The 14,458-nt window shown below is 53.5% G+C and overlaps 4 protein-coding genes across 4 annotated transcripts; 1 reads left to right on the plus strand and 3 right to left on the minus strand.

Moving 5' to 3' along the window:
• Positions 1-248: 248 nt before the first annotated feature.
• LTHEOB_11711 (uncharacterized protein) lies at positions 249-1,784 on the plus strand (the record flags this gene model as incomplete). Its single annotated transcript, XM_035508498.1, has 4 exons — positions 249-344; positions 405-480; positions 548-766; positions 826-1,784. 4 exons carry the CDS (start codon positions 249-251, stop codon positions 1,782-1,784), a joined length of 1,350 nt encoding a protein of 449 aa, XP_035365703.1.
• Positions 1,785-2,137: 353 nt separating this feature from the next.
• LTHEOB_11712 (uncharacterized protein) lies at positions 2,138-3,601 on the minus strand (the record flags this gene model as incomplete). Its single annotated transcript, XM_035508499.1, has 1 exon — positions 2,138-3,601. The coding sequence occupies one exon, from the start codon at positions 3,599-3,601 to the stop codon at positions 2,138-2,140; it is 1,464 nt and encodes a 487-aa protein (XP_035365704.1).
• A 4,042-nt stretch (positions 3,602-7,643) lies between these two features.
• Positions 7,644-9,434, minus strand: LTHEOB_11713 (uncharacterized protein; the record flags this gene model as incomplete). Its single annotated transcript, XM_035508500.1, has 1 exon — positions 7,644-9,434. One exon carries the CDS (start codon positions 9,432-9,434, stop codon positions 7,644-7,646), a length of 1,791 nt encoding a protein of 596 aa, XP_035365705.1.
• A 465-nt stretch (positions 9,435-9,899) lies between these two features.
• On the minus strand, positions 9,900-11,351 carry LTHEOB_11714 (uncharacterized protein; the record flags this gene model as incomplete). Its single annotated transcript, XM_035508501.1, has 1 exon — positions 9,900-11,351. The coding sequence occupies one exon, from the start codon at positions 11,349-11,351 to the stop codon at positions 9,900-9,902; it is 1,452 nt and encodes a 483-aa protein (XP_035365706.1).
• Positions 11,352-14,458: the final 3,107 nt, after the last annotated feature.

Here is a 14,458-nt window from a genome sequence, read left to right on the forward strand (position 1 = left end):
GACCCGATAGCTTCATGCACAAATGAAATGTGGTGGCTTGATTGATATGCCTGGAATATGATGTCGATGTGTGTCTCTTGCTTGGGCGCGCGGTGTAGGCTTCCAGCAGCATCGGCGCACTTCTGTGTCCGTGGCGCGTCTTCGCTGCAAACTTATCCACCTTCCCTCCCTCCTCCCACTTCCCTCGTCGGCCACCTTCTGCCGCAGCCTCTCTCCGAGCCAACCTACAGATTCTATTCCTTTTCGCCATGGACTCCCACCAGCGCGCGCGCCTTCGGAGGCACCAGGCGACCCCGACAGACGTCACTGAAGAACAGAGGAAGCTGACGGGCCCGAACAGCGCCGTGAGTCTGACAACGCTCCACCGTGCTCCACTTCGTCCTCGCCGCTAACCCGCAGCCCAGTTCATCAATTGCATCCGCGATACTATTCGCGCCACGCCCGGCACATACGAAAGCATCGTCCAGCTTCTTCTCAGCAGTAAGCCCTTCCCTTCTATTGTCCCTCTGCTCCGCAACCCAGATTAACTGACCAATTTGCCTCCCAGTGGAGCCCGAGATCCGCGAAGCCGCTTCCGACACGAACAGCAGCTCCCCCCGCAGCGAGTGGAGCAGCGTTACAATGGTTGCTCCGAGGTCGCCCATGCAAGAACTGCCACGGGCAACGCGCTTGGTACCTGGCGTCTTCCTGGGCTCTTACACAAACACTTATGTACCAGGACCTGTCTACACCAACTGCGACTGGACGGGCACCATGCCCAGCTTCGGTAAGTGCTGGGAACCCGGAATCGGCCGCGCGTAAAGAACATAATAACACGGACAATAGAACAATGGCAGACTGTAGTGGAATATGATGACCGCATGGATGTGGATGTCGTCAGCAACAGCCACAGTGATAATGGCAGCGGAGAAGGCAGTGGAGATGCCAATCTTGAAGCAAGCAGCGTTCATCAGACGGAGGAGCAGGAGCAGTACGAGCTGATGGAAATCGAGATGGATATTGATGGCGAGGAGCAGCAGCAGCAGCAATCTGAAGATCAGCAGCAACGCCCTGGAGAGCAGCAGCATGCCGAGGAGCAGCAGAATGCTGAGGAACAGCAGCACGTCGAAGAGGAACAGCACCAGCAAGAGCAGCTGGATGAGCAGCAGTCCTTCCACCCGCAACCCTCTCCGACTGCCTCTCAGCCCAACGAGCATGCTAAGGAGCAGCACCAGCAACAACAGGAAGAGCAGCAGGACGAAGAGCCCGTCCGCCCGCAACCCTCCCGCCCACAACACTCTCCGACTGCCGCTAAGTCCAACAAGAATCCTGAGGAGCAGCACCAGCAACAGAACGAGGAGCAGCAGGAAGAGGAGCCGGTCCACCCTCAACCCTCTCCAACTGACACCCAGTCCAACGAGCAGGCTGCCCCAACCTCCCAACCCACCGCCCAGCCCACCATCCCCGCTCCCGACTTCCTAGCCGACCCTTTCGCCGGCACCGAATCCCGTACGAAGCAGTTCATCCGCTCGATGGGCGAAGCCGCCATGCTGATCAGAGCGCTCCGCTACGGCCGCGACTACGTGCAGAGCGGCGCCCTCTTCCCGAGCACGAGCTGCGAGGGCTACCAGGAGTTCCGCCGGCGCCTGGAAGCGGGAATGCGGATGTCGCCGCACAACAGCATGAAGAAGTGCTTTGACGAGGTGGAGATTTGCTTGGAGATGATTGTGGATTGCCTGGTCGTGGCGCAGGTGTTGGAGATGGTGCAGAACTGGTCGGCCTGGGGTGTGAACCCTTTGGGCTGAATGGAGGCGTGATTCGGCTGTTCAGAAGAGACTCGGAAACGCTGGCATTGAGACCGGAGAACATGGACATGGAGTCTCTGGCGGGTTTGTTGGACAGGAGGCACTTTCAGCTTATCACTTTCCATTCATGTTGAGAAGAGTATCGACCCAGTCTTGTATTGCTCTTCTAATTATCTTACAATAAACCAACCGGTAAACTGTAGCTCCAGTCCAGAGCCTTGAGAAACCTACCGCAGATCGTATCCATTATTGATCTTGCTGGTTCCGCCATATCGTCATTATCGTGATCCATGAACATCATCATCGTTAGAATCCTTCAACATCCGCTTAGAAATCGCTGCCATGGCCCGCATTTAGGCCTTGTTGCCCTTGCCCTTAGATGGAGCCTTGCCGCCGGAGAACTTGATCACAGAATCGGCACCATCGCCATGGCTGACCTTCTGCTTCTTAGCTCCAGGTCCCACATCGGCCTTCTTCGTCTTGGCCTTCTTCTTGTTCTCCATCACGATCTCATCAACCTCACTCTCATCCGAGCTCTCCAAACCGCTCTTCTCAACCAGTCCCATCTTCTCCACGGTCGTGCTGAGCTTGTGATCGCACTTCATCCTCTTCATGCCTCTCTTAAGGGCCTTCCACTTGATAAAGTTGTCCCATCCCTCGATCCCGAAGCGCTCCTCGCCAGGCAAGGCCAGCATACAGGCCCTCCTCAACCTATCCGTCTCCCTCTTCTCCTGCATCTTGCCACCACCAACGCCGCCCTCGCGAACCGCCTTCTCCGCCCTGCTCTCGACCCTGCGTCCGAACTGCTCGACCGCGTCCGCCAGCTTCCTGCTCCACACGGCGTGCACGCGCAGGTGGAGGCACTCGCCGATGTCGTACAGGTCGTTCGTGAGCACGTTCTCGACGGCCGAGCGCAGATGCATGTTGCGCGCGGGCACGACGGCGACGGCGCCGGGGCGCGTCGAGCCCAGGGCGATGTCGATGTAGCACAGCGCGTGCGGGTCGATGCCGGATTCGGCGGCGGCCTGGCGGATGTAGAGGGGCGGCTGCCAGCCGGTGCGGGTGTAGGCGGTCGTGTAGCGGGTCAGCTTGACGCTGCCGGCGGCGATGCCGTGGTCGGCGTCGGCGTCGGCGTCGGCGGAGTCGGAGTCGGGAGCACTGGTGGGGGTGGGGTAGAAGTTCTTGGATGCGGTGGAGCCGACACTGTTGTTGCTGCTGCTGGAAGAAGCGAAGCTGCTGGAGCGGGAGGCGGGCTTGGTGGCAGCGGCGCCGGCAATGGCCGCGTTGGACTTGTTGTTGTCGTCGTCGGCGGGCTTCTTCTCGGGCAGGAAGACGTAGGCGGGCATGAGCAGGTGGACCAGCTCGTTGTCGCCGACGTCGTGCGGCATGCCCATTGGCGGGATGGTGTGCAGCGGGAAGCGCAGCCAGAGCAGCGGCGCCGGGCGCTTCGGGTGGTCCAGGTCGACGCGGTTGTCGTCCTCGTCCTCGTACCAGTCGTTCCAGATGCCGCTCTCGTCATTGTCGTCCTCGTCGTCATCTTCATCGTCCGACGAGTCGGCCTTCTTCCTAGCCGCCTTGACGTCCATGTCCATGCCCAGGCGCAGCTGCAGGCATTCGTACGGCGCCTCTTCCATGCGGTTGCGCTTGTCGACCGGAGGGAACCATCCCAGGAAGGAAGCGCCCGGCTTGATGCCGGACAACGAAGAGAACTCGACGATGCAGGCCGTCGTGTGCTCCGCCGCGGCCGCCGCGTCAGCGCTGCCGCGCTGCGCGGCCTTCTTGTTGATCCTGGCGTCGGCCTGCATGGCCTGCTCCATAGAGTAGGGCGGCGGGGGCGCGTGTATCTGTTGCAAGGCGAGCGGGCGCCACGGCGAGTGCGGGGTGGCGGGTTCGTGCCTTTTCATGGTTACAGGCGGAAGCTTCTTAAGTATTTGGAGGCGACTCAAGAAGAAGTAGTAAGAATGTGCTGTCGTTGAGATGCTTCGCTAGATCTGTGGGTGGAAGATCTCGAGGGTTGTTGGCGGCGCAGCTCGAGCCGATGGCTTGATGAGCAGTAAGCTTATCGATGGAGCGCAGGGATGGTCGGTCTAAGCTGCAGAGGAAGAGTCGAGGTAGCTGTTAGCCAGATGGGTGGAGGATGCGGCAAGCCTTGACTCGGGTTGAGCGAACGGCTGGGTTTGAAGGGTCGCAGCGCTGAGGAAAGAAGAAGAGAGAAAGTCGGACCCGAGAGGGACAAATTTTATAAACAGATTCAACTTGTTCCATGTGGGTCTTGGCAGCGAAGGCTCTACGGCCATACCCAGGCGTACAATGTGATAACACTTTTGTCCAAATGACTACATTGTTTATGAACTTCTTCTAGACTTATTGTGTACAATTTCAATGAATGGCAAAGTAGAACATAGCTGAGAACGAGAAACATGAACAATGGCATGCTGACTTGGTGTTGAGCAACCAGCAGCCCTGGCACAGGTTTGAAAATTTAGCTTACAAACATGATAAGAGAGGGTCGGCGGGACACCCCAGATGAAAGATTCCCAGTTTCGACAAAGTCATCGCAGGCACCGAGGTTTTATGTTGAAGTGTTTGAATACGTAATAGGTAGCCCGCGGGATCTTCAATAGTCCACTTGTATCGGCACGAAGGTGTATATAAAACTTGGTAAGCATTCATACGTGGGAGTCGAGCGCATGAGCGACACTGCAATGGTGATGGTAACAGCGGCCAGTTATTTACAGGCTGTTTTAGCAGGATTGCAATTGGCTTCGGAGGGAATGTGCCCGGGATTGAACACATAGTCGAGGTCATCTACGGAGCAACAGCCAGCTTCAAACTCAAAACGGATGTCTAGGAATAATCTGTGACAAAGTGGTTTTGATACAATCACTCTTGTGTCTCGGCGGAGCAGGCGCCTCTTCCGGCCCCAACCACAGTCGCATGATGCAGGCGCTTTGGCAACCACCATCATTGACTTCCTTCTTAGCTACATGTTCATGGCTGGATACAGCGCACTATCTTACATACTTGCAACATCGTTGTCATTCTCCATTCAATACCTCCTATGTCGTGCCCAAAGAGCTGTCGTATTCGTGGGAATTTGAGCGGATGAGCCATGCGCAGCGAGCATCTGAATATGAGTGAAATAATAGTTAAGAATGGCCCCGAACGGTGTTGGAAATAGCATAAACGTGGACCTGTGTGCGCTAAACCGACTTGGAATCGGCCGTGTGTCGTGCCACGCGGTCGGATGTAGCGAAATCCGTCCGCTCTCCAGACCAATGATGTCATCAGCACTTCGCGAAGCGGCGCGCAGCCGCTGAGCACGGACCTCACACCTGCTGCTGCTGTCTATAAAATCTCGTCCCTCTGTTTCCTTCCTCTTCCTTCTTCCTCACCCTCCTCCCTCCTCTCCCTCGTCCCTATCCCTCGTCCCTGTCCCTCGTCCCTGTCCCTCGTCCCTGTCCCTCATCCCTGTCCCTCGTCCACCCACCCATCCATTCCCAGACACCAGCTGAACGGTCACTTCCTAGCAACCCGCCTCACCCGCATCTTCGAAACCCCTCCTTCGACAACACTCCTCCGACAACACTCCTCCGACGACCGACGCTCCTTCGGAAACGACTCTCTTCACAATGATATACTGGTTAGTGGTGGATGGGAGGCTGGAGGCGAATTTCCCTCCTTAGGCGATGCGAACCCCACAAAGCCCCTCTTGATCACGATGTCGTCCGATTTGCACCGGTGCAGGTCGGAAGTTTTCCGAGATCTCGAGAACAGGCTACGGGTGTGTACCACGCTTGGCTGGCCACCGATAACCCAGCGTGATCAGGTCTTGTCATTGCCAAACCTACAAGACCTGTGCCGTCCTGGTCAAGAATTCTGGAGTCTGCCCTGCGCTTCGAGCCAAGTTGACAACATCCCATAAGGCCCCGGCACAGGTTCTCCCAATGTGCCCGACGCTGCTACCTGTCTAATTTCCGGGTCCGCCCGTGAGCAGTCGCCATTGGGATCAGAGGGAGAACCTGTACTGGAAGAGGCGACGGGTGCTCTTTGTCGAGCCAACATCCCATAAAGCCCCGGTTCAGCTTCTCCCAATGTGCCCGACGCTGCAACCTTTCTAATTTCCGGGTCCGCCCGCGAGCAGTCGCCGTTGGGATCAGCGGGAGAGGGTGTTTCGGAACAGGCGACGGGGGCTCTTGCGTTTGGTGGGTCATTCATGACCCGCTCCGGATTCTTTGAACTATTTTTTTTTTCGTTGGAAATCTCGCCAAGTTCGGGATTCTGAGGAAGATTCTTTCTCAAATACTTGAACAGATTATGTTGTCTGTCGTCACTTTGAAGGGGGAATCCGTTCGTACGAGAAGCCGCATGCCAATCCATTACGCTCCATCTCACCCTCATCCTCACTGCTACCGCGCGCCCTGATCGACAGTAAAACCGACATCTGTCACCTCCGCAACCTCACTGTCTCATCGAGTACCAACTTCGCCTGCCTATCGCTGATCGGGCGTCCAGGGCAGAAGTGAGCAAGAGCTCCGCGCGAGTGAAGTCACAGATGAGTGGAGAGCGGGGAGGTAAATTAGGTCATCGCAATCGGTCGTCCGCTCTCACCTGCGAATTGAAGCGCATTCGTTGCGCCACTTTTTTCCTCAGTGTTTCCACGTATGAAGGTCACCCTCCATCGTGGACGACAGACCACTCCGCAAATATGGCCCAACTTGCAACACTTAATTTCACCTGAACTCGCCGATCTTCGTTTCTCATTTACTTCACCAATTGCGACCTGTGCCGATTTCGTGAATCCATGATCAGGACCGCGGAGATGCGCCTCGCGTATATAGATGGCGGACAAGCATCACGGTCTCTGCACATGTATATACTAACATGAGCAGTCAGTCAACCTTCACGAGTATGGCACCATTGCACCTGAAAAAAAAAAGAGTAGTGTTCATTGACCAAACTTCGCGGACATGCGATGATGCAGCGCGGCTCCCTGAAAACTGAGCGAGCGATGACGTAACAGAAAGATCATAGTCGAGCGACATTGTACAGTAATCTACAGATCCATGACCGGGACAGACGGCTGTACAGTCCCCTCTCACAGCCGACAGCTAGCGTGGATTTGGTTCTTTGCTCATGTCATGGGTTAAAAATTCTACATTCTCGTCCGGACGATAGCTTCATCTACCCACATATGTTCTTTTTCTAAGGAAGAGCTGGGGCATATTTACGCTATGTTCTAGAATCCTGCTATTCTTCGCACTAGCCATCGGCTGCAGCACCCCTCTGTAAGTAAGGTTCTATGGGGGGAAATGGTAGTGCAGGGATAGGTAGAACGTGGGGGTCGAGAGCACGAGTCGCACTAACCGAGCGGGGAAACTTGAACTTGCACCAAAAGGGAAATTTCCAACGTCACGCAAATGAAAACCTCAACACGTATGACTGTGTGACACCGCAGCAAAAGGTCAGCGCAAAGAATAGCGGGGCCTTCAAACACATATTCGTCGCAAAAAACAGCATATTTGGGTAGTTGAAGCTATCGTCCGATGTAAGTGTAACAATAATTATGCGTACAAGTCCGGACGATAGCTTCCACTGGTCATATCGTGAGCGAACAAACAGGTCCATGTTAGTCTTCGACTGAGATGTACCTTCATGTAGCCTAATTTCTGTCAACACATGGTCATCGAGGCTGTTTTCAATTTTTTTTTTGTTTTTCTTTTCTAAGCACTACCAATTCAGGTGAAATCTTTTGTTTACATCAGAGGAGCAGGCTTTAGCTAATCTCTGACCGTGACTTCTCTTAAAACCAGAATCCGTACTGGACCAGTTTTTTCAGATCAAGCCGCGACACACCAGTCAGCCCTGATGTTCGTCTTTGTTTTCATCAACTAGCATGAAGATGTCCGCCAACTTGTCTGCGAACGTGGTCACATCTCCCGCCCTCGCCGCACGCAGGCTGCTGCTGAGAAGTCCTTGAATATCAAGCATAGTGTCAAGCCCGAAGTTCGCACAGCTGAGCAGAGTCCAGTCATGGTATGCACGCCAGCGCTTGACCATCTCGTCGGGACCAATGTGCGGATAGGTTAAGGCAAGCGTAGACTGAGCTTGAGTGCCAGTGGCAATGACTGAGGAGCTGTTTGCAGCGCTGCTAGAGTGGAGGACTGGGCAAAAGCTGGTGTGGCTAGGGAGGACGTGTCCAGCTTCAACGTGCGATACCACAGTCGAACTACCGTTAGCGAAGCCATCCTCTCCAGTACGCTTGGGGTCATTTCCGTCCTCGCCATGTCCAGGCCGATATCTCCTTCGAGGCGGATGCGACTTCTTCTTCTTCTTCTTTGAGACTGTCGGGGCTTGCTCCGAGTCGGTGATACCGCTGGTTTCAACTTGATACTGCTTCCAGCGATCATCCTCAAGTCCACTAGAGGTGCTACCAGGGACCAATGATGCTGGATAGTTGTTTGCGGCCGTAGGCGGCTTTGGGCTGTCGCTGGAGCTTGCGGGATCACCTTTGATCTGTAGCTTCGTGATCGGCGTTTCGAAGGGCTCCATACTGGCGGAAGTGGAGACTTGCTTGTCTCTACGAGTAATGTGATCCGTGACACTCGAGGCTCGACTACGGAAAGGAAGAACTCCGGAAGACATAAAAGAAGCTTGGTTGCGGTTGAAGATGTTGGGTGCACTCTCAGAATTTGAGTCTGTATTCGGCACATCAGAAGTTTTGGCTTGCGTGTTCTCCAGAGTTGCTGTACCAGAGGTGAAGACAGACTGAGGGACAGTCTGACCAAAGTGAGGATTTGGCATCGGCGGCTCAGACTGGCGGGTCCAGAGCAAGCCAGGACCATATGCAGGTGTACTATCATGCTTGGTACGCTTGACGCCATGACTACCTTCACTCGTCGGTGAGTTGCCATGATTGTCCTGAAGTGACCTTTTCTGTCCTAAAGGCGCGATGGCATCTTGCCGGACGCGGTACCGGTTCCAATGAGCCTCATCAGGTCCGCTGAAGCTGAAGTGAGTTCGGTTGTTGAACACAGCAGCAGGGCCACCATGGAGGATGTTTTCCTTGCTTCCAGTGCGAAATTGGCGCAGATTGTTGATCATTCGGTCTGACCTGACGAAGAAAAGTACGAATGAGGTCATTGTGGAGAACGACTTCAGTATCTGTAGACGTCTCATATCCTTGGAACAAGTAAGGGAGCGCACATGCAGAGGCATGAGAACAATGGGCGCTCTCTTCAGAGTGAGGCGCAGGCGGATCGCCTGCTTCAAGTGGGTGCTGGAGATTCCCTGCTTGTTCATGCGCGCCTCGTACTTGCTGTACTGCGACGTGACCCAGGGCGACAAATACTCCACGCCCGGATCATCCTGAGAGATCGAGTTGATATTATCGGCAGTGATGACGACACTGATAGTCTGGTCGGGGGAAACGCGGTCGTACTTATCCGAGACGGTGTTTGGAACCACTTCCAAATGGATGGCCGCATATGGGCCCGTGGAATGGTTTTCGAATTTGAACTTTGCTGAAAGGTGATCGCAGACAGGTTTCTCTACGAACCTACCAAGGAAGGGCGTGGGGCCGCTCCAGCCATCGGGACGCCACTCGGCGATCGTCAAGCACGTGTAAGGCATGGTCGTGCTGGACGCCATGGTGGCACAGTGTCAGAGAAGCAGTGCGGTGGAAGGAGTTGCAATGGAACGGTGGGTCGGTGAAGGCAGTCGCAGTTTTGTGTCGCGCCCCAAAGCACGCGCACGGCAGGCGGAGAAACAGCTAATCCAGGCAGGCCAGAAAGTGATTGTAGAAGATTCTCCGCTCTTTACAACTGAGCACCTTACGTCATCCTGTCTTCGGACTTTGGGCTAGCGTGCGTTTTAAACTCTCAGTGCCAATGGGCTTTGTTTTACCTGAATATTCTACACTACCTCGCTATGGTCACCCTTCCCTTCATCAAAGTCTCCACAATATCTCGAATTCAATACCTCGTCCGACAATAGACGCATGCACGAGCGCAGATTGCTCAACGCAAAACCAGAATACCACTTCGTTCCGTTTCGCCCTCTCCATCCGACATCAGCCCCCTTCATATACCATTCCTCCACTGCTAAGCGCGGCGCCTAGACAGGACCATCGCCGCCTCCACCGTTGTTTCCCAAACTCTCCAGAATGTTCAAAATCTTTCCTACAAAACCCTCCGCATCATCGCCTGTCGCAGCTTGATATGCCTCCCGCAGCAAGGATCCGATGACCGCCGGCTCTGTTTGTGGTTGCATGATGACCCAGCCAGCCCAGCGTCGCCAGCGGGCTCGGAGTCCAAGACTGCTATCCGATGTGGGAGTTTGAGCCAGCTCGGGCACAGGAACATTCAGGATAGCGGTGACAGTAGTACCGTGAACGGTGGTCTGAGGAGCCGTATTGTCTTTGACCTCGGCTCCGCTCTCAGACTGTTGCTCCATGACGTTGTCGGTCATGTCGCGCTGGATCATACCTTGTGAGGGACTCGCGGACATGGACATCTCCTGTCCGAGTTGGTTCAAGAAGTCATCCGCCAGCGTCCTGGAATTATCGAATTCATCGGCAAACCTGACGCGCTTCTTGGGGCGTTCGATCACCTCCTGCTGCATGGCTTCCGTCTCTTCCTTAGGCTGAGGCATGTACTCCTGGTCGTTCTTCACGGAAACTTTGTCCTTGTCCTGCTTCAATGCACCAGTTTGCTCCTGAACCTTCTTTCGAAGAGAGGCCGTCCGCTGCTCTGACGTCTTTTCTCTTTCGGGCGGACTCTCGCTTCTCTTCTGCTCGATTGGATCATCGTAGTCAAGGGCAAAATTCTGATTCTCAATCCTCAGTTGACCCTCGCCACGAAGGCGGAATGTGCTCGCACCCGGAAGCTTGATCTGGAGGCGCTCCAAGTCGGACAAGGTGACAATGCTCCCTCCAGCTGCTTTAATGTAGATGCAGTTCCAGTCTCCGTCATTGGGGCTTTGCACTGTCGCGTGACTATCACTATCGAACATGAGGGCACTATTACCGCCACTTCCGAACTGGAGACTATCTTTGAAATGGCAGATCTCCTCGTCCGAGCCGTTGAGGGACATGAAGAGAGAGAACCGCTTTGCACGTGAGAGGTTCTTGAGAAGGAGAACTTGCTTAAGTTCGTGCTCATCAACAGGATGCTTCGGGGCTCGAGGCATGAGGACGATTGGCTGTTTCTTGACGCTGATATCCAGGGAGATCAGACTGTAGTCCCTGCCCTTGGCAGAGTTCCTCATCCGACGGACTTCAGACCGAATCTCCCATGGAAAGTCCGTAAGTCGGCTCGGATGGATGACGTCGGAGCACCTGAGAACGTGTTCTGTGCCATAGATAAGCGGTATGGTGGTGCCGACGTCGCGTGTGAAAGAGCCATCGATATTGGCAGTCAATGGAGTAAACGACAACTTCATGATCGGGCCTTCTCGGTGGCCGGTCATGAAATTGAGCTGAATCGTCAACGGGCATGTAGTGTTGGCATCTCCCAAAGTACCCAGAGTATACGACTTGCCATGGTCGTTGTCGCGCCACTGCGCCATTGCGGGTAGATTGATGGGGAAGCCGTGAACTGCCATAACAAGTTGCGCTCTGTAGATGGCCCGATAAGTTTGAAGGTTGTTGAGTGCGATGCTGAGTATCGCAAAATAAAATGACCGTGGACGGCGTTTGCAGGACCTTGTGAGGGAAGCGGCGAGGATTCGAGTTGGTGCTTGTTTTTGGAGATGAAAATTGCAGAGATATTTGAGGGCGCTGAGCGAAGGTGAATGTAAAGGTGTTAAGGTGGAAGAGAAAATTTTGTGTTAACGAGTGGCCAACGTGCTGTAACTGAGCTCGACACCTGGCCATGAAACCACCACCTTACATTCACGAGCGCTAGGCGTAGAATCCTCTTGATCAACTTTCTCGGACAGCTATTCTCAAATCTTGGCGCTTGTTGTAGCGGTAGGGCACCAATATGCCGCTAATCACCGGCATAATAACAGAGCAGCTGAGATGATTGAGATACTCGTCATTTTCTGCTCCCACAAAACACACATGCTTCCAATTGATAGAAGAGGAATTATTCCTATATTCAACCTATGTTTGTTTCAGAACAATTGTCAGTGAAGATGATGGAAACGATATTATGGCAGCGTAGAAACGCTGCTAGGTGAGTAACTACTAGCAAACAGCAAATAGGAGAAGCAAACATCATGGACAGGAACATGAAGTATGAGCGGTTAGGCAGGAAATGTGATGGGCTGCGACGCACCATTAACATCGTTGGCATAGGGTGCGGCTATCAAATGTCTGGTGTCGGGACTTCTGGGTACAACGCGCGAAGTTTGTGAACGGTGAGTACATCTGAATCTGCTAGGCCACCATCGAGATGGGAACGACTACACCAACAATACCTCCCGCCTCTCTTACATCAAGCAGTTCGCCTTCCTGCCGTATTGTCCACACAGAGACCAAACCGATCTGTTTTACCACCGCAAAAACTGCTCTAATTGAGGTTTGGGAACAGTTTTTCATGGGGACGATGAGGAAAATGGCATTTCGCGACGGGGATGCGTTCAAGCCTGAAGGCGTGCTGGAGAGGATTCCATTGTCTTTCTGGAGAATAACATGAGCAAACGGGGAGCCTTTACAAGTAACGATAACGGAGGGCGCCATGGCCACATATGCTTTAACGAGCGTGGCCATTCAGCTGAGCTTTCACTGTTGCAGATTCTCTTCCTCGCATGTCCGCGCAAGGCGAAGCGTGCAACGAAAAGAAAAACAAAGGAAATAAGAGAAACATAGAGAAAATTAGGAAGGAGACACGGGAAAGACAAGACCAACAAGCGAAAAGAAGAGAATGCCGTGAGGGAAACGAAATGAGACAGCAAGAGAAGGAGAAAACGAAAAGAAGAAGACTGAGGATGTGAGGGAACACAAAAGGAAAGGAAAGCAGGATGGAATACCATGAACATCATGTATGTGGCAGAATATGGTCAAATAACATATGGCAGATAAATGGTCAAATAACATATGGCGGATATATGTCCAAATAGCATATGGCAAGTTAAGAGAGAAAGGAAGAGGATCTGGAGGCGGAGACGGCGGGCTTAAGTAACAGGTAAGCGAGAGTGGTTTTTCCGTCCCGGACCAGGAAGGCAGGCTGCCCTGCCGGCGCAGCTGCAGGAGACCCTGGGCTTAGCACAACCTGGAATTAGGAGGCGGACGTCATGTGGGCCAGCTCATGTGATCGCACTCACATCTCCAAGTTAGTGGAAGCCCAGCCAAACCAGGTAAGTTTAGAGCGTTCCGTGGGAAGGAAATTGTAAGTAACGTATGCATTGTCATCTGGTAGTCAATCATCGATCGCCGATGGGCATGGTTTCTCCGCATTGCGTTTAACAGAGCTGCCCCACCCGCATCATATAGCCTTGTTATCGAAAATTTATCACTATTATGTGTACTACCGTGAATCTGAGGTCAATGAGGAAGACTCTGCAAACGACGGTATCTATAGTAGCCGCTAACCGGCTTCCAAAGGACTCTCACGGAACACGGAAGTGAAGCTCGGTCCGACCCAATTGTTTGCAATAAAGCCTAGCAATGGACTCAGAAGATTGTATTTGAGGAACATATCCTCAATGGATCTCCGCAATATCATAACTGTGCTGTAGAGGGGGGAGGTGACCATCAGACGATCACCGTCGAGAGGCGGATTCGGGTGTGCAATGACCAATCCCATCTATTCCGATAATTTCCAAATTAAAACACAGTCTTAAGAGACATATCTTTACCGGAAATCATGTCCTTAAGGATCGAAGAAGCGCTTGCGATTCCTCCGATTCACAGCCGTTGCAAATGATGGGCGAACCCATACTAAAAACTTCACACCTCGCAGACTTCTCGGTAGATGGAATCATTGGAACGCAATTTTTTCGCTTCAGAATTTGATTCTATGCGATTGGCGAGTAAGCTGTGGTTCTCAAGGGACGGGGTGGTGGAGCTCTGCAGAAGTCTTTCCTCGAGTGGTGCATTGAGTCAAGGCGCACGGGCGTCCGAACCACGACCGGTCTGACAAAAGCATCCCTTTGCTTAGGCCCAAACCCTGGGAATGAAATTGAGAGAATTGCAGTCACAAGAAATGAGAATCCTTCATAGACAACGGCTGTAGTCGTGAACGTCCGCTTGGACGGTAGGCGATAAGTGCTTCGCAGATTGCCTCTTCCGTCATCTTGAGAGCGAGGTGACTTGTCTCAGCCATACCGAAAAGTGCCCGGTGCTGCAATCAATGGCAGGCGAGCGTACGCTAAAGCGCGGTGCGGGTGGGTGACGGTGGTGAGCAATGTCCGTGCAATGTTCACCACGGACTAAGTATAGAGACGCAACCAACAAGCCACCACAGAGTAGAACAAGCAGTCGACTCGGTACCTGAGACTCATACCTGCACATTACAATGGCAAAAAAATGAAATTCAAGGGAGCAAAAACTCTCCTCGCACCCCGGCAGGCTTGAACCCGTAGGCTCTCGCCGCTCGATTGGTGGAATCGAGAAAAACCCACCACGTAGTGGATTTTTGCTACCAGCCTATACCACTACACCAACTGACTCGAACAGTCCTTCGGGGCACGGGTCCGTCCCCACGATGCCCGGTGATGTGGCGCGATGA

The sequence above is a fragment of the Lasiodiplodia theobromae genome (assembly GCF_012971845.1).
Source record: "Lasiodiplodia theobromae strain AM2As chromosome Unknown scaffold_52, whole genome shotgun sequence".
In the NCBI taxonomy this organism is placed as follows: domain Eukaryota; kingdom Fungi; phylum Ascomycota; class Dothideomycetes; order Botryosphaeriales; family Botryosphaeriaceae; genus Lasiodiplodia; species Lasiodiplodia theobromae.